Here is a 27,177-nt window from a genome sequence, read left to right as displayed (position 1 = left end):
GCTCAACACCACTGCACCGAGTTGGCTCCTCCGAAAAACTGTCCACCGGAGCTGCCAAAAAGATAAACCAAATACTGGGAAAGAACCATGTGCCTGAATCGTACAGATTATTTATGAAAGCAAGTAAGGTAAGCAAATGAAGTCAATGGTAGAAAAACAGTGTGCAACTCACTTTCTTGTTGCCCTGGGCAAATCTGTTGCTTAAACAATAACACCAGGATCTAATCAGTAAGCCTCTCAGCTGCCAAAATTATACAAGCAACTCACCTATTTAAAATGTCACATTTCCCATCTGACATAAATATTTGCCTTCTGCTCACATTCCTGAAGAGTAATACAAATTAGGCCCAAACTAAAACTCACGTTGGCACAAACTTTTTTTTTTCTTCCTTTTAAGTGACCCAGACTGTGCATTATGAAAATTGTGAAGCCCTGGTGGTCTTTTTGGTAACTGGAATAGGTCAATGAAGCCAAGATTGCTTCTCAGCTTAGGCTTTTCACATTCTTTTACATATAGGAAGGTACTCACTAGCTCAGGCCTGTGTAGACTAGACTTGGTTCAGGCCTCAGTAACCTTTGTACACAAATGCAAGACTGCCTGATATCTGATTTCTGGAAAAAAATCATACTAGTGAGACTTTTTATGCAATTTTTTAAACTAAAGAAATAGATCTGATTTAAAAAAAAAAACAAAAACTAAAAAAAAAAAACATTAAAAATATAACTTGAAAAAATGTTTAAGGAAAAACAATGTGAAAATAATGGAAAAGGTAAAAAGGCTAATTTAAGAGATTGCTACAACCAAAATCACATTCACTGGCTAAGTAGGTTTATGTCACTGTATATAGTTCCTCTCAGTACTAGCAGGAAGCAAGAAATTTAAACCATCAGAAAAAATGCCCAACCTGTGTATTTTTGTGCCCTCCTATAAGCATTTACAATATATGTTTAGTCTTAAGTGTTGGTTTACATATTTAATAAATATTTATGAAAGCAAAGGTTTGGATTTTGTTTATGATCAATTCTGATATTTTTATGATTTTTATCATCAATTGATATTTTATGTATCATCCCAAAATAATTTCAGTTTACAACATGGTGCATCTAAGAAATTGGGTTTGACTTAAATGACTTTACTTGAGACAATTATCCAAAATCAATCACATGGTAATTCAGTGCGGGGGGGAGGGGGGGCGCGAAGGCATCTTTATTTCATTTAAGGCACAAGACTTTACAACCTTCAACAGGCTTCAACCTTCAGCTGAAATCTTTGTAATTGAAAAAGAAATTGCAGAACTCCCATTTTTTCCTGTCTCAGGGAAGATGGAGGTGGGATTGCCAGAAAAAAAGAAAAGGTGCCTAAAGTCTTATTTGTAGCTTCTAGAAAGAGGCCAAGCAGTATAGAAAGGAAACAGGAGGCATGGAAGTCGTACCCTTGCTCATTCGGGGCTTAATGTCTTCATCCGTGTCCAAATCTTCCATTCCTAGGAAATTATCTACCTAGGAAAGGATTAACATGATTTTTATGCATATTAGACCTAAAAAAAAATGCAATTAAGAATCAATGAATCCACTTCCACAAAACTCAAGTGAGCAACTGAATCCAATTTTCTCATTAACTTTTGAATCCAGGCTAGAGGTCTTTGTGATTACACTGCTTTCCCAGAGACATCTGAAAGAAGCAGTAAATTTGGAAGTTGGCCTGGATTTTGTAGGCACCATGGTAAGATCTTTATACTGAAAGGGGAGAAAAACCATCTGGGGCATTTTTGAAAAGGGACTCTGTTCCAGGCTCTATCTCGGAATACATTTCACGAGCAAGACAGTCCAAAACTGTCTCTGTCTGCTGCTGCTGTTGTTTTTATTATTATTACTGTTGCTGCTGTTGTATTGCTTTTGCTTCTGAAGCAAATGATGGGGGTAGGTCTGGCTATTATCACCACAGCATGCTCTTCACACTGAAGAGCCAGAGAGAAAAAACTAAAGAAAGCAGGAGAGAAAGGTTCGTTCGGAACAAAATCATCCTGCCCCAGGTAAATCACAAGAGAGGTGAGCAGGGCAAAAAATCAAGTGTTCTCTCTTTTGAACAAATAAAACTGAAAATTACTTCACAGGTAAAAAGGAGAGCAAATGACCTTTACAGACACAATAGCAACATTTCGAGGAAAGCCTATTCCATGTGAAATAACTGCTTTCCAAGGCAAGCTGACAATGAGGCGTTTCAGATTAACAAAATGGTAACGGTATTTCCAATACCGAACTAATTCATCTCGGGTGAATATCAAAGAGTGTAAATAAGAAATAATTTCACCACTGGCTCCAAGGAGACGTGGTAAAGGCATAATGTCAAAACGCCTTTTATGCTTATGACCTAAATTATGTGCATAACAAAATACCTTCAAATTGAAAATTTAAATCTCATAATTGGAATTTAAAAGACAGCCTGGGTCTTTTTTCTTTCAGCTCTATTTGCCAGACCACAGTTCTTAGGTAGGAATTAAAAGTGGTAGCTTCCAGTGCTTGTAAGTACAAAACTGCAGTTATTTCCTGGCATCCAAGTGACAGGAAAAATTTATCTTCCATTATGCCAGTTTCAGTACTAAAAAGGGAAACTCTGTTCCATTGCCATTTCTCTTAAAGGTATAAGCTAAGGGGGGCTAGAGTCACGGTTCTCTGTGGAAGCACCCCTTCCATTGATTAAGCTTTGAGGAAAAAATATCTGGAGCCCAGCCAACCGTGGACAGTGTAACTTACTCAAACACCAATTAAAAAAAAAAAAGTGCAAGGACAAAATCTGCTGAATTCTCCAACTTGTATGAGACGGCAAATGAGTCCTGTGGGGTTTTTTGTTTTTATGGTTTTTGGGTGTTTCTTGCCATGGAAAAAAATTAAAGTATGCCTTACCTTCACTTTTCCTGCCCAGTTCAGGTCACCTTGGGAGGAACTGCCAACTTTTTGGCCTTCCTCCAGCACTATCTGAAAAATACAACGAGGACATATTGATGGGAAAGTGAAACAACTGGAAATAAAGAACTGATCCTGTAGCCCTTCAAACAGTAAAGCTCTCCTTCCAGTTTTTGTTAACTAGCTACGCATGAGGAAACCGACCCATCCAATGAACTTTGAAGGATAAATCCAAAAGTCCTAATACAACTTTTTCAAGTTACCAGAAAACAACGCCACTGGACAATCCTTTGCTTCCTAGATGCTGGTCGAAGACTCCATAGATAATATAATTCCAATTGCTAAAGATTGCCAGTAGTCAGTGAATTCACGAGGGGAAAAAGTTTCTGTCCCACAATCGTCGCTCTATATATAGCCTCTCCTTAGCTGTCGTTTTTAACTATCAAGGATAGTTAAAACACATTTCTAATAAACACATTTCTAATGCAGAGATTTTTGTTCCCTTGTATAAAACCACAATCCCAAATACAGTTCTGCCCACAATACCACAGGGATAACATGATGAAATAGAAACCAGAAACTCCAATGGCTTAAAAAGTGGACCATTTTCCATGACTATATCTACTGCTTTGTCTTGATTTATAAGCAAAACATGGAAAACCTACAAAAATGTATTTTGTGGTTTATCTAGGAAAATATACAGAAAGTATTGCTGTTACTTTTAATGAAGAAAATCAATTTTGTACAGTTTATTTCAACCTAAATAAAATGTGACTTTTGTTTTCAAAAATAAGTAGAACGGCTCCCACTTTGATTCCTTGATAGTTAAAAACCACAGCTAAGGAGAACATGACTAGTCTGCTAAGTCTTGAAGGTTAGGGAGAGAGCATGGAATATTTATTAACTAAGTCCTGGAAAAAACAAGGTAACAGCTTCTACTTTGAGTTCGAAAGAGATGAATCCAGAACAGGTCAAAGAAACCCCCATTTTACACAGAAGATTTCAAAAGGAATTCTTCTGTTCCACAGAGGGCAAATTAAAATGTATTTCAAGAAGAATTTGTAGATGGCAGATTCTTAAGAGTTTTTTTTAATTCTTGTTTGTTTGTTTTTTTATTCCTCACTCAAGGATGTGTTTACAGATTTTAGAGAGGGAAAGAGAGAAAGGTAAAGAGAGAGAGGGAGAGAAAGAAACATGGACCGATTGCCTCTGGTACACGGCCTGACCGGATCGAACCCGCAACCTGGGCATGTGCCCTGGGCAGGAATCGAACCCACGACCTTTTTGGTGTATGGGAGGACACTTCAACCAACTGAGCCATACCAGCCAGGGCCATAAGAGGTTTTTAATGAAAATTGGGGATGACCAAGTTAACATCAGAAACGTTGGCTGTTAAAATCATAAAATGTAATCATGATTTTCAATGAAGTATCTCAATGGCACTCCTAGAATTTGGAGTCTGAGTTAATGATCCAATAACCGTCCAGTGTCTCTTATGTTCTACGGACACTTTTTTTTTTTTTTTTTTTTAATTCATACAGAATGTTCTTTTCTCAGGCTGTTTCTGACAATGTGCCGTGGTATTACCTGCTCTTCTTCTGGACACTGTGATGAAGTCTGGAGAAAGACGGCGCTACTTCTCAGGCGGTGACCATGTGGCTCATTTTCATGAGTAAGTTGTACTGAAGTAAATGCGTTTTCTGAAGAACTGGTTCCAAATGCGCCTCTTTTGGTCGCATTATCCTCTGAAATGATAAGTTTCATAATATTGGAAAGCACCCACCACACCCAGTCTAGTTCATTTCCTGCTGAGAATCTTCCTTCCAAACTAAAAAATAATAATAATAATAGTTTTCAAAGACGTCTATAAATTGGATGCACTAAGCACTCTTAACTTTACAAAGTTATTTCTAAAACTGCAAGAAAGATAACACTATTTCATTTACTACAAAAAATATATATATTGTGCTTACTATGTACCCAGCGTTGTTCCCAGTCATTGTTAAAAGGTGGGTGAAGTATAGTATTTGCAAGACTCTGACATTACCTACCTCATTTTTTTTCTAAACTTGAGGGGGATTTTGCCTTATATGGAAGCAATATAACTGGGACAGGTGACCCCTGCCTTTGGCCTCAACAAACTCTTAGTGACTCTGATGTGAAACGCTAGCGGTGGCTGCTGGGGCGCAGGGGCTGGGGGTGCTGAGAAAGGTGATGGGAGTGTTGCTAAGGATACTGCTGCAGTAACCAGCACTATGACAGATCAGATAAGGGAACAGTCTTAGGACTTATCTTCCCTGACATCTTCTCTTTTACGGCCACAAAGACCTCCTGAATCACTCCTAGGGCAGCAGGGTGGGGCGCGATGGGCCTGAAAATGCTTGGAAACACAGACTTATCTGAGAAATGAAACGGTCCTTCAAACTTCATCCAAGTTAGAAGCGAGACTTCCTGTGGCCACCTGCCATCCTTCAGTGCCCTGTTCTATCTAATAAGAGGTGGAATTGTTTCGGTTTCCCCTGCTCATCCTGTAAGTTTTGAACGACCTAAATCTAGTACTTAACTAAGAAAAATACCATGTGCCCAGCACAGCACTATTGTAACAGTCTACTGACTCAAATACTTGAAAAGCATTTAGTCAAACAGATGTTCCATAAGGACAAATTCTATCTGTTCTCATATCACAGAAGGCACCCCTCTACCGTTTCCAGTAAAATAACGGATAAAATAACCAGGGTATCTGACAGGTGCCCAGATGAAACTCTTGGGAAGAAAGAGTAAAATATAATGAAGTCCTGCTTCTGATGCTGATGTTGAACTACTGGTGGGTTCTCAGATCTAATAAAATTTCTTGTTCATGCTTTTAAACTTCCCTCCTTTTGGAAACATAAATTTCATTTTTAAAATATCATGCAGGCAACAAAGGGATGCTGAAATGAACTGTAAACTCCTAACTGGGCAGATCACGGAGGGTAGTCATGCCCAGACCTGTAATTTCTTTAGTGAAAGGTGTGTAAGCCAGCCCTGTCCATTGTTCCTGTGCATCTAGGTCAACACACCTTCAAAATGCCAGAAGTAATACCCCTCAAAGGCATGACTGCCCTCCAGAGAGCACAGAATCTTAACTATCCCGTGACCCATTCCCTGCCTTGCTCTCTCCCACCTTCACATAATTTTCCTTAAGCTCCCTCAATTCCAAATGCATAAAAGAAACTGCAAACTGTCCTCCTGTTCTTCCGAGCACCTGGGATCTTGCTTGCCGGTAACTGTCATCAGTTTGGTTCAAAAAATTCTTATAAAAATTCTCTACAGGTTTGGACGTTCTTAGGTCAATAACCAGAAGATTCGGGAATGAACTTGTTTTCCCTCTGGCCCTACAGTTTGGGAGTTTTTTGTTTGTTTGTTTGTTTGTTTTTAAATATATATCTTCATTGATTTCAGAGAGGAAGGGAGAGGGAGAGAGAGAGATGGAAACATCACTGATGAGAGTCATTGATCAGCTGCCTCCTGCACGCCCCTGACTGGGGATCGAGCCCGCAACCCGGGCATGTGCCCCGACCGGGAATCGAACCTCGATCTCCTGGATCCTAGGTCGATGCTCAACCGCTGAGCCACGCCCGGCCAGGCTGGCCCCACACTTCACATGAATACATACCATATGATATCACTCCCAAGGCCCAGAAGGGCTTCTTCCAAGGCTTTTATCATTTTCATTAAAAAAACAACACATAATAAATCTCTTGGCAGAATGAGATAGGAAAGAAGTTCTTTTTAAATATGATAAAGTCAAAATGAACCCCAAGGGGTCTAAAGCCTGATGAGAGAGCCAGACGCTGTCTCCCAGAGTTGTCCTGTGTCCTGGTGACAGTCCAGATGTGCCGCGCAAGTGTTCATCTCATCTGCTGTTTGTTTCCCATCAGTCCTTTTCCAGCCTTTCAACTTATCCCTAATGTTTCTTGCTTTGAAATAAGCATCAGACCTAATACATTTTAAAAATCGAACAGCAATATTTCAGAGAACAAGTAGGTTGTTGAGACCTGAAAGAGCATTTCTTTGGGCATTTGTGAGTCAAAATTTCAATACAGATGAAACAAAGGTTTTTCTCTAAAGATTTTTCAAAGGTTTCATTATTCTGAAGTAATGGAATTTCAATTTTATTTTTACTTTTTTTATACCAAACAGACAAGCCTCCAACAGGTCTCCCTTACAAGGCCACCAGCTATACCTACAATGTCTAATTTCAGGCCAAAGAAAGAGGTTACGCTCCTTGAAAAGGCTGAAACTACTGATGCCTTGATCAATTAGATACTAATCGTACATTGATTATGTAACTTCCAGATGAGAGTGATCACTTTTGGAAAAGTCTGTTTTGAAAGAAACTCTTTAAAAATTCAACTTCACCCATACAAAAGCCAAACTAGTGCCCACATGCTGAGAATAGTCGCCGCACCTGCAGGAGAATTTTCACACATCACCACCATCATCAGAATTCATGGCCACGTCCTGTCGGCGACCTCTGAGGCCCTGTTCTTCTGCACCGCAGTCAATGGCAAAATAAATCAAGAGCATGCTCTCAGCCACAGAGAGATACTGAGTATGTCACTAGAAGGAACGAAAAATTCATGGGGGAAATTGTGGGCAACGCTGAGCAGTTGCAAAAGACTTTCTGCAAAGAGAACAAGGGATAAGCAATCATGCTTATGACAAGGTTGGGTACTGGGAAAGTCATGGGGTGATTTTCACTTTGTACTCCTAGCCTAGAGCAATGTTTCTCTGGGCAATGATACCCGCTCTTGACTTGTCCAGCCAAACCTCTTGGCTCAACTGCTTCTTGATCACATGCTACTGGATATCTGGCCTCCCCTAGAACAACGGCCATTAGGATTAAACAAGCAATTTAAAAACCAATCAATCACAAATAAGAGAAAATCCCTTGGCAGTGCCCTGAATTCCACCTGTTTTATGTTCTTCACTGAAAGGGCGCCGGGAGAGGGCGACCTCAGCCGGGCCAGCCGAGAATAATCGTGCTTCCCCTGAGGCTGAAGGACAACTGGCTCAGTATTCAGTCAGAGCCCTCCAGCTGCCAGGACGCAAATGCACAGCCCCGGCCCTGAAAACCACATGTCAGATGCCCAAGGTGAGGGACACAATGACAGGAAGTTAAATTTTTCAATGTCCAGTGTTAGGCACTTATAGAGAGAAAGATGTGATAAGTATAAGGTTGCTGAGAGTTTATCTTCAGGAAGAAAATCTGAGTGGTCGTTGAGCTAGGCAACTCTTTCAATCCAACAGTTATATTCCGGGCGACAACTACTTGCAAGGTGACAAAGACGGGTAAGACCCAGTCCTGCCCTTAGAGAATTTACAAACTAGGAGGCTAAGCCAGGTGTGGAAACCAGCAAACAGAACACAACTATGGCAGATGACATATGGGAGGTACAGAGTCAGAGGATGGTGAAATCACAGTGGGCCTGGGAAGTCACAAAAGGCTTCACACGGGAACGGGGAGTCTGAGCTGGGCTTGGAAACAGCTAGAGCCTCAACAGGTCAGCGCCGTGAGGAGCTCTTCCACAAACAGAAAGCCGCACGAGCGAAGCCCCCAAGCTGGGAAAGCACGGAGCCAGGAAGAGTCGCCAAGTATTCCAGGCAGAAGGAGTAACATTTGGTGACACATGGGAGGGCTGACCCTCGAAGAGCCTGAGGAAAACTCTGCACTTGACCCAGGCCCTCAGGAGTCACGGCACTGTGCCCTAAGGGGAAGTGGGTTCAATGAGACAGAGTGGTTCAGAGGCTGGAGGCAGAAAGTAAATGAGAAGTAAAGGGAGCCTCGGCAATGGATTTAAGATGAAGAGTTCGCAAAGTGAGTTCTTTTTGTGTCTCTGAAACAGAAATGAAGACATTGTCGCCAAGCGGTTATGTTCTCTCCCTCTAGATATCTCAGAGTATTAACCTTATCTGTCCACTGCAATCTGTACTATTCTTTTAGTTTAATTTGGCATGACCTAGGTAACTTTTTTTCTTAACAATCTCTGTGATGGTGGAAGTAGATAACACAGCATGTTTGCAACCTGTCAAATGGGTTACAGGCTGATGCAAAGAGGCCACACATATCACCCCATAAGATAAGCTCCTTCCCAGCTGATTCAGTCAAGGCCACAGAAGGGAGGTGGCGCAGGTGGGGGCAGATGCAGCATGTTTCTGCAGCTTCCCTTAGCTCCCAGAATCCCTGAGAGTGACCGCTGCTGGTGACACTGTCCGCATAAGGGGAGAGCTCGCTGCTTCTAAGTAGTTCATTTCGTTTTGTATGACCATTCTTAACTACGTAACACTTTCCAGTCTATCTATGCACAAGTGATTTATTTTCTTAATAGGAAATATTTACAACAAACGGGACCCTCCTATTTCAGAGGCACAAGGCCATGTGCTCACCCGGTGAAGAACACATATCAGTCCCCTCACTTCTTATAGGCAAAACTTAGTCAAATGGCTACACTTAACTGCATGGGAGACTGGGAAATGCAATCTGTATTCTGAGCAGCCACAGAGTAGCTAAAAATTCTATTGCTATTGAAAGACCATGTCCTTTGTTTTGCTGTTTTTATGTGTGTGTTGGTGCCTCTCTCTAATTTCTCTACCATGACCAAAAAATAAAAAATTTATTTGTAGTCTAGGGACATACTTACATGCAGCTATTCCTTCTTAAAAAAAAAGAAAAAAGAAAGGGAAAAAAGGTCTTTCTTGAAAATACTGAAGAAAAAAAATACATATATAATATTTTACATTTACATTTTTTTATATTTTAGAGTCAAGATTCCTTTAATATTTAACTTTGATGTCCCTCTCTTAAATCATAGTTACCCTAATCATTAGATTTTACACTTGGATAAGTTTTTTGAACTCCCCAAGTACCTTCATGTACGAAATATACAGGAGAAAATGTACCAAAAGCAACAAAATTATTGGAGGGGCATTTCCTAGAACTACATCAATAAAGTGCCTCCATAGCCCACATGGTCTTCCAAGACTCTCGCCTGTGCACCTGCTAATGGCAAATGTTCACAAAGAACAGCTCTTCTGGCAACAACAGAATCAGCCAGAAGATTTTCCTGTGATGGAGTAACTTTGGCCTACAAACACGTGAACAGTAATCCTTCAGACTTGGGACAGAATGCATGCTGAAACAAAGCCCACCCTAAAATTCTGTAAACTATTATATTCTAGCCTCTGTATCAGAGATGAACAAGGTCACACAAAAATTATTCCTGTAGCCCATCACACTTTCTCACTGTCAAAGTGCCTTTTAAAAAATATAAAATGGTAACATGAAATGAAATATATATTTATAGTAAAATAACTGTTGTGTGTTTTTAGTTAATTTATCTTTATTGTTGAAAGTTTTACAGATGTCCCCTTGTTACCCATTGGTGGAGAACACAAAGAATTTCACAAAAGCCTAGAAAAAAATGCAGTATTTAAAAAACACAGAATTTTGAGGAATTCCTGCATCTCCCCATACCCTTCCTTGATCTCATTTAGGGGGTACTTCTCAAAGCTAGTCCGAAAGTCAAGATTCCTGGGCTGCACATGAGAACTACGAGATCAGAATTTGGCGCTTGGCCCCCAGGAATCTGCATTTTAATAAGAGTCTCCCAGGTGATCTTTACATATACTTAAGGTAAAAGTCCCATGTAAAGAGTCCATGGAGTAGAATCTAAAGACTGACAATGAAAAAATAAGAACCTGATACCTTATCTTTGTCAGAGCATACAAAATGCCCTTGCCTGAAGGTCGTGCGTAGACATACTATCTAGTCCATCCACCAGAGGCCAGCGTAGGATTATTCCCTGAACCGTATAGTCTTACAATAGACACTATACATGGATACTCTACAATACATACTATACACAGTTGGTTTTAACTACTTCAAGGAATGTGGTGTGGATTACTAACATCGTAGATAGTATGTTACATTTTTTATACTGTAGATGCAAGATTTTTTACATTTTTTTATATTGTTATATTTTTTATATTGTAGATGCAAGATTTCTTTAATACTTAACCTTCATGTCCCACTCTTAAATCATAAAGAGGCCCAATAACCATAAAACTTTACACTTGAGTACATCTTTAAAACTTACCAAGTACCTTCATATATATATATATATTTCATCTGATCCTCACCACAACCATACGAGACATCCCGAGCAGGCAGAATTATCCCTGATTTACAGATTCAGAGAGGGTAGGTGGCAGGCCGGTGATCTCAAAGAATTTATAAATGCCGGAACTAGGTCTTCTGAATCCTAACCCAGGACAGTACCTTTTCCATTACTCTGGCCCTGCCCACAACAAATAAGAAATATAAGGGCACTAGACTAAACTCCATAAAACTAAATCCCATTGATGGAAAAAATTTCCCTTTGCTTGGAAAGCATGCCCTCCTGCCTGCCTGCGCGAAAACGCATCTGCTGAAGACACCCTCCTTTACTCACGGGTGTGGAAGAAAGTTAGAGGGAGTCAATTTTTTCTGTCTCCTTTACAAATAAATTCTTCTTAGGAGTTTTCAAACTTTAAGAGGTAGAATAACCTCTTCTGCACAAAACTGTCATAATCCAGGACTCATACGCCGGCATACAGCGTTGGGGCAATGCGAGAGCAGATAAATACTACACGTCGTTCACATTCCCTCATTTTTTCAGGGCACTCCAGAACATCCCTCGGGAGGAAAATGAAGTAAAAAGAAAAAAAAAAGAAGAAACTCTAAAAAGTTCACTGTTCTTATCATTCTTTTTGGTCTTTTATTAACTCATTAAATCATGTTTATTCAATCTAAAACTGAGACAACCAAAAACAAAAACAAACAAACAAAAACCAGTGGCAATATTCTGGACGTTGCTTTATCAGCACTACACGGAGTAGTTAGCGCCGCCTGACCCATCAACCTCTAACCACACGTCCATAAGCATTTGCACAGCCACTGTGCCCCCACACATCCCGAGCGCTGGGGACACACAGCGCGCAGAAATAAATAGGAAAGGCACGTCGGAACGGGAAGCCTGTCCCCTTCGTCTTGTGCCCCCGGATTCCAGCTCAGTGCCTAAAACAGAGCAGGAACACAGTCAACGCTGACACGATCTCAACGTTAGGAAGAAAACCGACTGACGCGGCAATTAGGGACTAAATGCAACTCCCAGGAATTAGATGGCTGGCTACAAGTCACACAAAACATAGTTTATGGGTAAGGAGGGGAAAAAGAAAACACGGTACATGATTCGCAATCCCTTTTTTCTAATCAGCAACTCATACACCGTAAAATCCGGAGAAAACACACATGAGCACGGTGTGAGGACTCCCCGTGCGAACGAAGCAGCGGGCCTCTCCCTCATCCCGAAGGGATCCAAGTGGGGAAAACAGACAGGACACTAAATATCTCACACAAGACAGACCGACTTTGCCTTTCATAGAAGGAAGATGCGAGTATTGGTCAAGATGCCGTTTCCTGTTTGCATCCTCTGGGTTCAGCTGACCATTGCAAAGAAAATATTATTGCTTTACGGCTGAAAGGACATTTTGCTAAAACCATCCGGATTTGAATACGTGCCCATTCAACTGAATCGGGGGATGCAGTCTAATGACCACCTCAGTTTCAAGTCCAGTAATTTACTATTTTCCATCGAGTATAACACCGTCTTTAACAACAGCGAGTAAAAATAATGTTGCAAGTTATGGAGAAGTGCACACAAGGCAGATGGGCACGTACTTAAAGGTTGTATTGTTCAAATGGGCATCTTAAAAGGTTGCTAGTGAGCATCTTAAAAGTTTATTTGGCTATTATGAAGGTCTCTGCTTGTGTTTTGGAAAAGCTCAGAATTCCCTTTGCTAAGAAAGTTCGCCTCTCTAATCCATATGTACATATAAAATACAGTGTATAGTATGTATTTGTGTTGAAAAGATATAGATAATTAAAGGAAATAATTATTCTATTTTTATATAAATCAAATTTAGAAACTTCTTATAATATCTTACGTCGCTGGAAAAAAAAATACTAGAAGAGCTATTTATTGTAACAAAATACTACGCACTGAAAACACTCCTCAAAATAAATGTAATGATCGTAATTCAAAATGTTGTAAATTACTTAAATACATTTTCTTTCCTCATCTGATTACACCTAACTGCGGCAGACACAGAAAACAACCGCACATCTACGGACCAGATACTCCTGGGTAGACTAAGAAGCGAACTGTAGCCGCCGCAGCTGGATTTATGCTAATACATCTGAAAACAACACGGTTCCATCGGCTCCAAACCCATCATCATTCGAGGGAGGAAATTTCCTTCTGCAGCTGAACCAGCATTTTCCTGTTTCCCAATTTGTCAGTTTGTCCCCTAAGTGCAGTGATTTAGTGATGACAAAAGAAACAGAGAAACAAATGAAAACTGCTTAATTACAGTTTGCAGACGTTCTTCCAAAGGGAAGAAACGGGTTAACGGGGCCGATGCCGTCTCCGCCGCGGGGCCGGGCCACGCTCAGCTCGCTCCGCTCGGCGCTGCTTTCCCCCCTCAGCGCTCCACGCGAAGTCGCACACGGTCAGCATAAAACCATAAGAGCTATTTTCTTTTCCTTTCATCCTTTGCAGCAATACCAGTAAAGAGAGAAAGAAAAAGCCCATCAATAACAAAGAGCTTTAAAATCACTCCCTTCTCTCCCTTGGGACGCCAGGATAATCAGGTGAGTTTTCTGACTTCCTCGCTGCTTTTTTTGGCAAGTCCTCATCTGAAGCCTTCTACGAATTTCTCTTGAGGTTAACATCCCCATAGCCTATGTCTTCAGTTAAAAGACCTCTCACTGCTATTTGCTGTGTTATTTTCAATTGTGAGCTTTACTGTTCAACTCGCGTTAGCAGGAGTGCTTCCAGAGTTGCCTTTTTTGTTTGTGTTTTTTTTTTCTTAATGTGGCTAACGAAAAAAAGGAAACAGAAAGACATTGCAAGTGGCCTGTGAACTAAAAACACCACTCGATATTCAGTGGGGAATTGAATGACTGATAACAACCGCGCAGAACATGTGGCTCAGGTGCCACCTGGAAGGGTGAAGCCGGCCAGTTCGTTTCCAACTTCCTCTGGCAGACAATCTGCCGGGTGCAAGGCCATCAAAACAAGGCTAAGCCCGCTGGTCTCTAGCTAATGCTCCGCCGAAAACAACTGCAAAAGGCTGCCCAGCAAGGAGTGTTTTTGCTGTTGTTTTCTTTCGTTGAGAGAGGGCCGTTTTTATGCTCCGCTGAAATTCCTTTCCTGCTATGAAGTTGGTAAGAGGGCCAGCTGCTTTCTACAATTTCCTCTGCGGTGTTTTCCTACGGCAGATTTTAAACTCCTCCCGAGTGGGGAGAGACTCTTCGTACCCCGGTGGAAGCGCAAAGACGCATTTCTAACGATCAAGTTCAAACCAGCTTTGGGGACCAGAATGATATGTCAGCTTCGGAAACGTGTTGTTTCCTGCGCTGTCACCAGTTTCATTTTTAATTACATTTTTTGGAGGCTGTCGAGTGATATTCCTTTGGCTGAACTGACAGCTGAGAATCCATCAGGCCGGGAGCACGAACCAAATCCCAGCCCAAGATTCCAGGCTCTGGACAGAACATGCGCTCAGTAAGGAAGAAAATAAAAGGCGCCTGTAAGGAGAACGGTGGCCTCCGTGGGCCTCGGTGTCTCCAGGCAAGACGCCTGCGGCAGGTCGTGGGAGCGTCCTTCCCCCTAATGCTCTGTCCGTCAGTCGCGTTACCGAGGGCAGCATCTCAAAGGCCCCTTCGGCTTCCCAGGGCCCCCTCCACTCCCTAGTCCGCACCTCCACGCGTGGATTTCCGCTCAGCTTCCTAGCTTGCCGCCTGACTCCAGATGTCTCTTTCCTTCTTGCCTCTGCCTTTCCCAGTCACGTGTGTGAGCGTGTGTACGTGTGTGAGTGCGTTTAAACTCTACCGTGGCTCCCGGTTAGCTAGTATATCACATCCAAACAAGGGGCGTCATGGCACAGTCCACCCCACAGCCTCTTCTTCCTGGGCCTGCCCATTAATTGCGAATGTTCTTCAGGGCACAGTATGGGGCCCTCCTGTCTACCCGTCATTCTGAATTCTGTTTTCTTATTTCGTTTATTCAACAAATGTTTATTAAGCGTCTACTTAGTCGGCATTAGCAGGCGCTGCTTTAGGCACCGGAGCAATAATGGTGAACGAAACCCAGCAGCCACCGGGCCTCGTGAAGCCCACACTCTGGGAAAGAGAGAAGGGTCCTGTTTTGAAATTGTGCGTCCATTCCTACGGCCCATTACCTACAGTGGCTTCCGGATCCTGAGACCTGCCCAGTGCTTTAAGTCAGGCAGAGAAGTGAAGCGGGGCGGAGCATGGGCTCTGCAGCCACTCCGACTAGGCCCATAATCCAATGCCTCCCCTAACTAGGGACGTAACCTTGGGCAAGCCTGTTAGGGCTGCCATCACGAAATACCACAGGCTTAAACAGCCGAAAGGTACTTCCTAACAATTCTGGAGGCTGGAAGTCCGAGATTAAGGACCTGGCAGGTTGGGTTTCCCCCGGGGCCCCCACGCGGCTCCTTGGCTGCTTTCTAGCTTTGTCCTTACACAGCCTTGTCTCTCTGTGTGCACGTCTCTGGGACATCTCTCTCTTCTTATAAGGACACCAGTCGTATTGGATTAAGACCCCACCCTTATGACCTCATTTAGCCTTAGTTACCTCTTTAAAGACCCTAAATCCAAATACAGTCACATGGGAGGTTAAGGCTTCAATGAATAAATTTGGAGGGGACGAATTCGGTCCATAACAGCAAGTTACTTAACCTTAAGCTTTGGTTTCCTTATCTGTAAATTGGGAATAATAAAAATAATAAATATTAAAATGTAAAAAAGTTCACTAGGTTATTATAAGGATTCATTGAGATGATCCGGGTAAAGTATTAAGCATAATATCTAGTACTTAATAAATGTTAGCTGCTTATAAATAATAACATTAGACTAGATTTCTTATAATCTCACAATCCCAGATGTTCCTGTGGGGTGGGGGGGGTAGTGATACAGAGGAGGGCCAGGAGCCTGAAGTTTGAATGCTTGACCGAACCTCTGGCAAATTGCTAACCTACAACAACTTTCATTTCTCTGAGCTATAAAGAGGAACAGTAATAGCTATTTGTTTGCATCATTGTGACAAAGAAGTTACTCAAGACAAATACTTAGCAAATAGACCAATGAATGAATCTAAAATAAGGAGCACTGGACTGCCTCTTCCAAGTCTGCAGTTTAAACAGAAACAAACTTTGAGCGGTTAGCTGGTGTCTTAAGGGAGTGCAGGCCGTCCTGCTTTCGAAGGGACTGCAATATCAGAATTTGTCGTCTAAACCAGTGGTGCTCGAAACCAGTGGGGCATCAGAATTACCTAGAGAGCACTGTGAATATACAAATCCCTAGGCCCCATGCTATAAGGTCTCTTGCTTAATAAGCCTGGGATAGTGTCTGAAAATCTGTATTTTTATAAAAGTTTGCTATTATAAAAGTCTTTCTGAGTATCAGCCAAGTTTGAAACTATGGGCCTATAGCCACGCTGCCCAGTAGAAGTATAATGGAAGCCACATGTGCGGTTTAAAATTTCCAAGCAACCATGTTATAAAAACTTTTAAAAAGTGAAGTTAATCTTAATAGTATATTTTATTTAAGCCAATTTTCCAAAATACTGTCATTTCCAACGTAGTCAAAAAATATTATTGAGAGATTTACATCCTGTTTTTATACCGTCTTCAAAATCCTGTGCACATTTTGTACTTATCACATATCTCAGTTCAAATGCAAAATTTCCATCAAAAATACTTGATCAGTATTTATATTTCATAAAATTTACATTTTAAAAAATTGATTCACAAGTTATCCCAAACACAGTTAAAAGTTTTCCAATAATTGAACTGAGTATCAGTGTTCTCATTTAAATTTAAATTCATTAAAATTAAGAAAATTTTAAAACTCAGGTCCTGGGTAGCACTTGCCCCATTTCAAATGCTCGGTCATCACCTGTGGCCAGTGGCGCCTGCGGTGAGCAGGGCAGGCCCAGCGACCACAAGTCACGTGATGAGTGCACATTCCTGAACTCTGCCACGGTGGCGGACAACTGGCAGAGCTCCTTAAAGAATTCAGTGTGAATACGGTAAAAAGTATAGACTAAACCCTCTTGTGATTACGTAAGGTTATTAAAATCTAAGAAAAACTGAAACCTATTTAGAGGTTTTGAAACTAAGAGTTGCAAAGATTTTAATTGGAAGAATCCAAGGTCAAGGCACCACCAGCGAATAAAGCCACGGGCATGGCCGTTTGCGCGGGACATTCGGACACGCGGTGCTCCACTCACCGGGGAATTCAGTTCAGATATTAACAGGTACGGAGGGAGAGAGAAAGGGTGAGGTGACAGGAATTTTTTTCAAATATATATGAAAAGAACAGTAAAGTGCTAAAAGCACAAAGTACTGCAAGTGAAATGAGACTAGAAACAAAACTAGAAACAAAATCAAACATCAAAATCGGAAACAAAATATCTGACCCGGACATAAGAAAATAGGTTAAAGTGCGTAAATACAGCGGTGACAGAAAGCTGCTTTGCGCGGTAATCTAGAAACTGGTCGAATCCCTTGGGGCACTGGATCCTAAGTATTTTAAGGACGAAGTGGGGGAATGAAAAACAAAGACTTAAGAGTTAATCATAAAATCACAGTAGATTCACTGCAATTTCCAAACTATTTTAAGATGAATAGCTGATAAAATGGGAAACGTTAATGGAAGCTCATCACTTAGCCTGAAGCACAGGCTCAGAATAATGGTGTGGGGGGGGGGGGGGGTACTATATGTGACAAAATCGAGTTGAAAAGGTTGAGTGTCAACTTCTAAGTCACCGGCTTCTGACATATATAACATCTGTAATTTCTGTGTGATGGCAATGTGAGCGGCAACTACCACTCTAAAAGGTGGGAGCAAATGCTCCCCAAATCGGACCGTGTGGTAATCGCGGGGTACAGGGAAATTTTAAAAACCTGCCTTTTGCTTTCAGCAGTTAGAAATAACTAAACCTTACTAAAGCAAGGGTGTATCCACATCTTGAAAACGTATTATTTAAACCTATTATTAAAATTACATACATATATATTTACATCGGTACTAAAACAAACGGAACCATGATCCAAAAGGGCCGTCACCAAGGACCGTCCTCAGTGGAAGCATTTTCACATCTTTTGGATTCCTCTCTTATTGACCAAACGTCCCTGCACTCTTAGTGGATGTTTCAGGACCCAGGTAAGCTCTGGTTCAGTGGTTACCCCAAGCTCACCCGGCATCCTCTCCGGGGGGTGGCCTTTGTTTCCTTTCCCTCAAGTACGGGCTGAACGGCCCTCCTAGGAGCTTCCACAGAAGCCCGTGTTCCTCTGCATTACAGTGCCTGTCATACATTAGTGTAATTTCTTGGGCGCACGTTAGAACCACCAGAGGAACTTTTACAAAAGTACCGATTCCCAGGCCCCAGCTAAGATTCAGTGACCCTCGTATCGATATGCTCTAAAAGTCCCTCCCGTGGCTCCCGTGCGCAGCTGAGTGGAGAACCAACGGTCTCACAAGTGCGGATCAATGACCCAGACTGGACCAAGGTTGAGATCAAGCCAATGACGATCTGAAAGAGAATTTACTATAGAGATTACAGCTCAGAAGCCTGCAGGAGCCACTTCAGTGAATGGAGCAGGCGGCGTAGACACACATTTTTAGATCGTATGAGCGCCAGAGAACATGACAAACTGGGGAGCTCGCAGGGCAAAGGCCCCTGAGCTCTAGCTGACATTGCCACAAGGGAAATAACAGGTAACAGATCTTCTCACGTAACCAGAAAAAACACAGATCAAGATTTTTATGTAAAAATTCCCAACGTTTAAATGTTGGCTCAATTTGAAAAAACAAAAAAACAAAAAAAAACAATACTGTAGGAGGCAAGTGAAACACACGACACGGGGTTTGGCCTTTAGGCGTCAGTTCATCACTTCTGGTCTAAAGTGTGTTCCCATTCTATAGAAATCATAGCACCATCATCATCATCGCAACACCAGCTTTCATCAAGTACTTGTATGTCAGCCACGACGCTAAGAGTCTGACACAGATTATCTCAGTTCACCTCCACCAACCTCTGAGGTTCTATGACTATCCCCGCTTCCTCTATAATACCCCCCCCCCAGGGCCACAGAGCCAGAAAGCGGTAAAACCAGGACGAACGTGTGCAGTGTGGCCCCACAGCCTACGCTGTGCTACATGGTTCTTAAAAGTTTTAAATATGCTTTTAAAACCCTCCGTTGTTTACACTTGGGTTTCTTCAAAAATAAAATGAAGGGATTATGCTGACTGATTTCTCAGGTCTTTTTTGGTTCTCAAATTCGATAGTTCTGACTCCGTAACACAACTCTTGGTTGCATTAAAACGGTGGTATTTACATGTATCCGCTGTGAATGCCCTGATAAGAATTTCCCGATCGAAAGAACACAGTGAGTGAATGCTCATTAAATAGACTTTCTGAAAAGGCAGCAAAGACATAAAATCGTAATAAAGCCCCTTATCTCTACTGCTGCAGAGCGTTTACTTTCCATTTTACCTCCTGAAAGATGAGTGAAAGTGCTCAGAAATTCTTCATATGTTTGCTCGTGACAATTAACGAACTTATCCAAGGCTTCGTCAATGATCTGGTCTTCGCCCATGATCGCCAGCTCTGGTATTTGGGCGGGCATTCCTACTCCCGAGGCCGCTCCATCTATGAAACAAAGAAACACACGAGTGGAGAGCGTCACGCAGAGCCACCCGCAGGGGGAAGAACTGATTCCAAGGCCCCAGAGGGCGGCTCAGGGTGGCTCCCACAGCAATACGCTCCGGTGCGGGAGACCAGAGTTTACGCATAGCTTGGCTTCTGAATTGCCACCACAATTTTATTTTTCCTTCGGTTTCCTCATTTCCTTCTCCTTCACTCATGTGTCTTTTCATCTTTGTCTCCCAAATGCTTCACAGCTCAGGAAAGGGCACAGAGCTAACAGTCAACCGATTATCAGGCCAAAATTACAGACAGTCCCCGACTTACGATGGTTCAGCTTAGGATTTTTCGACCTTACCGATGGTGTGAAAGCAATACGAAAGCTTTAATAAGAAACCGTACTTCAAATCTGAATTTTGGTCTTTTCCTGGGCGGTATGACCCTCTCTCGGGATGCTGGGCGGTGACGAGAGGCCACCACGCCCAGTCAGCCTTGTGACCTCCAGGGTGAACAACGGATGCTCGACAGTGTCGTCCTAAATGCATTTTCAACTGACAGTATTTTCAAAACCTTACGCTGGGTTTATCTTGATGTACCCCTATCGTAAGTCAAGGAGTGTCTGTTCTCACGTGAGCAGGTGCCATGGTCTGACAGGGCTAGGACCTGGCAGAGCGCTCACACAAACTTGCCCAGTTTCTCCACCGGGCCTTACCTGACATGGCTTCAAGTCCTCCCACCCCCCGATGACTCTGCCTGGAAAACGTTCCACACCACCTACGCTCCTTTAAAGCAGGCCAGCCCGACATAAAGGCAAGACTCCAGACGCGGCCCGACGCAGCGAGCTAGGACTAACTCCCGCATGCTGAGTGTCGCGCTCCCGCTACGGCTGAAGGCCGGGTTCCCGCCGCAGGTGGCCCCTCCGCGGGTCAGTTCACTTAACGGACCGCTAACTAGACGCCTGCCGGCCAAGACGCAATGCCTCAATCCACGCAGTCTGAACTTTGTGTTCATATTTCACCTTGTTAAGTTCCATTCGTTCTGTATGAAATGTCTCACACGGCTTTGAGAAAACTGCTGTCTACAAAAAGCAGAGCAGGAATTGCTGCCCGAGTAGCTAGTGTAATCCGTGGGAGACAATAAGAGGGAGGGGCGCTCCAATCCTTTTATGGCAGACGGAGAGAGCACCAAGATTCTTACATTTTTCTAAGACAAGAGTAAAAATCTATTGTCTGTTATTAACTGTATTTATTTGCTATTTACCAAAAAGCTCAGAAAAAAATTAAAATGTTTTCATAAGATGATGCCCAACCTCATTGGGTGGCAAAACCTGACCCAAAATAACATGAAAGTATTTGTGGCTTTTACTTATTTCACTCAGTGTAACTAACTATTCATATATTTCCCTGCAGAAATACTGTCTGGCTTGCCTTTGAGACGCTTTCCCAGACCCCACTCGGGATTTTGTGTAATACGTGGCATTTGTCCTGACTATCTTTCTCAACCCCCAAAAATTCCAAACTCTGAAATACATCTGACCCCAATCATTTCAAATAAGGAACTGAGAAGCTGCAGGTGCCTCGCAGGATTGCTATGAGGATTAAACGAGTACACAGGGCACCTCAAGAAACGTTAGCCTCGATGTTCATGGCGGTGACAATGGCTCCGTCTCAGCATTTTGTCCGTCGCCCACACAGAGACCGCTTTTGACGGTCACTCCTCTGAGTCTGAAGGCGCTGCTGTTACCTTCAGATAAATCAAGATGATTCCCCGTGCATTACAATCCCAGGTAAAACAGTGTTGCAAAAGACGGGGTGGAAAAAAAACGTGTAGCTCTGGGCCAACTCAAAATGAAAGATACTGTTTCCAACTAGTTGTAGCTATGAATTAGATATAGGAAAAAGCATTAGTTAAGGCTTGTGCCAATGTACCTGTAACACTGCCGAGCTTCAGCAATCCAAAGTTTAATCAGTTATGTTTGGAGTTGCTGCATAAAAAATAATGATAAATAAATTCCAAGGTGGCTATTATTTCAATATCCGTAGGACATGTACTGTACTTAATTTCAAGAACGTCAAGGTCAATCTGATTTTCCAGAACTGGACCCCAACAAAATCCTAGCACCGTACTATATCAGTCCTCCTCAGACCATCTCGGGTAATCTACTTCGGCGAGCAAATGCCGCAGAGCAGCCGTGGCCTGTGGTTCGCATCGCTGTGAGTATCTCCTTGAAGTGGCAATGGGACAGACTGATGAATCTCAGAGGGAAGGCGGGGGTGGGGGAGGGAGTGGGGGAGAGATTAATCGATGAACAATAAAGATAAATTAAAAAATTAAAATTAAAAAAAGAAATTCCTTTAAACATCCCTCCTAATTCTCAAGCTGGAATAGTTTGAGTATTTAGCCTCAACACACGTCAGCTTTACTGAGGCAAATAATTAACAGACTGCACCCGGCACACATTCAAAATCCTTCAAGACCTTTAATTTTCTTCATGTGATGGTCACAATACAGAAGAGGTGACGTCTTCATTGACTTTTTTAAGAAAACCCAGTTTCGCAGGATGACACACTGAAGCACCTTCAAATGCAGAACTCTCCCTGCCTGTGAGAACCCTAATAACCTGACCCTGAAAGTCCCCGGGGACTGACAGAGCAGATCGCCGCTCACCAGACAGCCGAGTGGTTTATGCAAATCCTAGCGGTTTTCTGAAAGGAAGCAACGCTCTTTCAGTTACTATTCATATGTGTTTGTGTTTTTATCACAAAGTATTTTTATAAAAGGGAGAGAGAGACACTCGCCTGGATAACAAGATTCTTTGTTTGGGTTTGGGTTTTACGTTTTTAGGGGCTCAGGAGCTCCACATGAAAGACCCAGAACACAGGACGAAGATAAGTCAATGTGTGTAAACATCGACTGGTGGATCACAAGTAACACTCGCACAAATCGCAGCCTCCAGGAGGACACGCGGGAGGACGCGTTGCTCCGCTCGGACTATACGCAGCGCGGGAGGCCACAGGCGTGGCCGGGAGCAGGGCTCTCCTCCGTCGAGTCACCGAGTGGCAGCAAGGGACCCGCGTAACCTCCCCGGAGTCCAGTTTTCTGCAACCACCCCCGCCGGTCCGTGTCGTGTGCTCTCTGAAAGGGTATTACTGTGAAACATGGTACATGGACCCACCACCATCGATTCAGAGCGTCTTTGACGTTTACCTTCAGATCCCTGCTGGATGCAACTCGCCTGCACAGAGCTCGGCTTTGGGAGAGGAGGGTGGTGAGCCTTGAGAAACAGGACGCCATCGGCCAGTCTCCTCTCCGCGCGCACAGCCTGCTTTTTAACAGCACGCAGAGCTGTATGTCCACAAAAAGGCTTCTTTCAAACAACTGGGAGGCTTACCACTGATACTTAAAAACAGTAAATAACACATTTTTGAAGAGTCGCGCCGGGGCTATCAAAACCCACTTTCTCAAATTTGCACAGCTCTGCTCAACAAAAAATCTCTTGCTGTACTAAAAAGTAAGATGGGATGTTGTCAAAATAAGTCTCCCTGCCTAAGGAAATGAAACCACCACCCTCGGCACGTCGCAGGGAGGTCTGCTTTCAGAGCCTGGACCACGGACAGATCTCAAAGGGACCGGGCTGCCCTGGAAGTGTGCTGGTTTATTTATAGGACGGAAGAGACCCGGCGTGAATGGATTTCTTCCTCCTCGACTTAACCACACCTACTGGCATCCTCTAAATTATTTTAGGTGTCTCAGATCCTATTAAGGAGAAAGAAGTCCGACGACAGAAGGTGCCACAGGTTCTCAGAGCCGAGAGAAACCGAAGGGTCACCTAGTCCAACCGGAGCGGATCGGCGAACGAACCTGGGAAACTCCGGGTGGGGTTTCTGTCATACAGTGAGTGGCTCTATTGATGAGGAGCACCGTGGGGCGTTCAGACCACGAACGGCAATGGCATGCTCACGCTCGTGAACCTTCAGTCACCCACGAAGTCAGCGGGGGGCTAAGCAAAAGCCCTCTCCCGGCCGGGCGTATCTGCGCCTCCGCCTGCACTCCGCACCAGTAAGACTCTTGGCTCAGACACTTACGAACACAAACGAGAGAGCAAAGGAGAGGCTGAAAGGAACGAAGAGGAAGGCTCCAATGCAGACCTTACAAACAGAGAAGGGGCCCACCCCTCCACCGTTTTTCATAAAGATGAGAGAAAGACACACAATTCTGACATCAAAGAACCACCGCCCTTCAAGTTATAAGCTTCTCCCAACAGACCTACCCGAACCCTTAAAAGGCAGGGGATTTTTTTCATTCTCACCAAGAACGCTGACGGCATAAGCGCCTGCACTTCTACTTACAGCTCCGAGGCGCGCCGCGGGGGCGCTGAAGGGGGCGTCGGGGAGGTCTTTAGGAAAGAGAGGCTGTGCCCCATGCAGACGGCTCAGCAGCAGGCACCTCAGCTCCACTCTCTTCCTTGACAAAATCTCATCTTAAGGAAAAGAGGAGGAGGCGCCCTTTCCAAACACTCCGCGAAGCCCGGCCGGCATGGCCCAGTGTTTGAGCGTCGACTCGTGAACCTGGAGGTGACGGCTTGATTCCCGGTCGGGGCACAGGCCCGGGTTGCGGGCTCGATCCCCGGGGGGGCGTGCAGGAGGCTCTCTCATCATTGACGCTTCTGTCTCCCTCCCTCTCCCTCTCTCTGAAATCAATAAAGACGTATTTTAAATAAATAAATACATACTGCTTGATATAAAAAGCGTGGGCTCCCCACACGCTCACCATGAACGCAGATATCGCGACGTCTGCCTCAGCAGAGCCGGCCCGCTGGCTGCCCCAAGAGGAGACGTCCACGCGTTCAACACGGGGCTCCGACCTGCTCCACGGCGAGCGACACGGGTGGAGGGAAAGCATTTTGAAAGAAAGCGTGTCACAGGGCCAAGAGCAACAAAAACGTATCAAGGCAAAACAGTGGATTTTATACAGGAAGCAGGAAAAAATATATATCGACAACCTTTAGGACGTGGGACTAGGCCAAACGTTCTCGGGCTTGACACCAAAAGCATGATCCAAACGAGGCAAGACCGATACATCAGACCTCAGCAAAGTTAAAAAACTCTGCTCTGTGAAAGATCCTGCTAAGATGAAAGGAAAAATTACAGGCTGGGAGAAAACACTTGTAAATCACACACCCAACGAAGGACTAGCACGTCGGATGTATAAAGAAATCTCGAAACCCAACATTCAAGAAAAGCCCAGCGTAAAGCGGGCAAAGGCGCACCCAGACGTTTCCGCAGAGAGGGCACGTAAAAGGCAGGTGATCTCACGGAGAGATATTCGTTACCGGCCAGTAGAGAAATGCACGTTTAAAACCCCAGTGAGATACTCATTAGAAATGGCTTAAGTGAAAATGCGATCCCACCGGACGCTAAGGACGCAGAAACACTGGGGAACGCACACGTTGCGCAGAACGACTCAGCCGCTCTGAGAAACGGTCCGGCAGTTCCTGTCAAAACTGAGAACGGCCCCACCGCGCAAACGGTCGGGGGCACCCTTCGCCTTTACCCCAGAGGACTAAAGACTTATTCCCCTGCAAGGACTCGTCCAGGAACATTCACAGCAGTTACATTCGTTAACAGCGCGAGACAGGAGACCACCCACAGGCCCTTTAATGCCTGAATACTTAATGAACATGGTACATCCCTACCATGGAATATTACTTGGCGGTAAAAAGGAACAAACATTGGCTCATTCAATAACTCTGACGAGCCTCAAAGGCATTATGGGGGGGGCTCAGAGTGCTGTACACAGGCTGTGTGATCCCGTTTACGAGACACTCGTGAAGTGGCAGAGAGCAGGGCAGTAGGCGCTGGGGTCACAAGTGAGGCGAGGAGGTGGGGGGACACGGGTGGGGGACCGCAGCGGGCTCTTCCCGCCTCGCCGTGGCGGTGGTCACGCAAGGCTGCCCGCGTGACGGAGCTGAGCCGCGCACAGACAAGTGCCTGCACGCTAACTGCTGGGACCGGCATGTGCTCCGCGGGCCCCCAGCAGCAGCTTCCCAGTGTTAATGCTACGGCCGCAAAAGGCTGGACCAGGGGTACGTGGAACCTCCCTGCACGTTGCTTTGCAACATCCTGCGAGTGGATCCTGTGAGCCTACGATCATTTTCAAAATTGGGAGTTTAAAAAGGCGGGGAGAGGTGCAGAAGAAGGGTGAGCCGGTGAGGGCAAAAGAGACTTAGGGAAAGAAAACATCATCACTGAAAGCTTCGCCGAGAACGCTGGCACTCGGGCGCGCTGGCTGCTCACCCGGGAAAGCTCTGGGGGGCGGGAGTGACACTAATCTACAAAATTACCTGTTTAAGCAGAAACTTCCCTCGAGAAACTTGCCTCCCTCTCCTGCTCTTTACCTGAGCAAGTGTAATCAGGTTTCTTGAGGCTATCGTTCATTAAGCTTTGCTGTTCATCAGCAGACTGTATAAAATCAATTCCATTTCCCCAAAATGCAAGCCGCTCACGTGAACCCAGGAGTCCGTGCCCTGGCTCACCGCGGCAGGCCAGCTGAGCGCGGGGCTCAGTGCCCCGTGCCCGGAAACAACCGCGTCTCCCTGCTCACCCCCTCTCGTTTTTAAATAACAGGCTGCCTGTGGACATGGGATCTGACAGATATAACCGTAAGACAAGCTTTCAGAAAGTCCACTGTTTTTTGAAATCAGAAAGAATACCTTTTCACCACCATTTTTGTGTCTTTTATTTGCTTTTGTTGAGAAACCCAAGAGTTTGTCTCCATCCCCTGACGAAACTCCTACGGCGCCTGACCTCTGGACCAGCACGTTTATTCAGGAAAATGTACAGCACACCTTGATCAATCAATATTCACAGCTGACCTCCTACGCTCAGAAATGGGATCCGCCACATCCGTGAGTCGTGGACCGTAACAGTGGGTGTCTCAGGGAACGTTCTTTCAAGGCCCCTGACAAAACTGGGAATCCACAGGGCAGAAGTTTCTGAGCCAACGTTATAGCTCTATAATCACGCAATAATATTTCAATCATGAAAGATTTACTAGCTCGTTGTAATCCCACCTCCACATGGGACGCAATGCCCCATTAATGCTTATTTTATCTGTACTGCACGACCGTAACTCGAAGGCGCCCGCTCTTGATTAAAGGCGCCCCCCTAGCTTCCTGAGCCCGTCAGCCACCTCGCAGTGTGCAGCACTTTTACACCAGAAAGCCTGTTTTAAAGCAAAACCTGCACAGTTGGTTAGAAGCAGGTGTAGACCAACCAAACTAAATCAACTCCGCTTGCAGGAATTCATTTCTAAGCATTTCAAAATGCCAGATCTTGCAAATAAAGTCGACCTTTTCATCTGACATTCTCTTAAAAGAAACAAGATTTTAAAGATATATTTCCCAACTATTTTTAATTCTAAATTCCTAAGAATATGAAATTATAAATGGGCTTTA

The 27,177-nt window shown here is 44.0% G+C and overlaps 1 protein-coding gene across 6 annotated transcripts in view; it reads right to left on the bottom strand.

Annotated features, from left to right (window-relative positions):
* IFTAP (intraflagellar transport associated protein) overlaps positions 1 to 27,177 on the bottom strand; it is a 49,358-nt gene that overhangs the window by 13,324 nt on the left and 8,857 nt on the right. For 5 of the 6 annotated variants that reach the window (XM_081155616.1, XM_081155618.1, XM_081155617.1 and 2 more), the window contains 4 exons: positions 19,572 to 19,727; positions 4,492 to 4,649; positions 2,905 to 2,976; positions 1,434 to 1,500 (listed from right to left, as the gene is read on the bottom strand). In XM_081155616.1, coding sequence (XP_081011742.1) covers positions 1,434 to 1,500; positions 2,905 to 2,976; positions 4,492 to 4,649; positions 19,572 to 19,704 — 430 coding nt within the window. In that variant the 5' untranslated portion in view covers positions 19,705 to 19,727. The remainder of the gene's footprint in view (positions 1 to 1,433; positions 1,501 to 2,904; positions 2,977 to 4,491; positions 4,650 to 19,571; positions 19,728 to 27,177) is intronic. The other variant, XM_081155619.1, reaches the window with a different exon arrangement.

This window comes from Miniopterus schreibersii (assembly GCF_964146895.1).
Source record: "Miniopterus schreibersii genome assembly, chromosome: 12".
Lineage (NCBI taxonomy): Eukaryota > Metazoa > Chordata > Mammalia > Chiroptera > Miniopteridae > Miniopterus > Miniopterus schreibersii.
The sequence above is the reverse complement of the archived record's forward strand: the minus strand, read 5'-3'. Positions and strand labels throughout refer to the sequence as shown.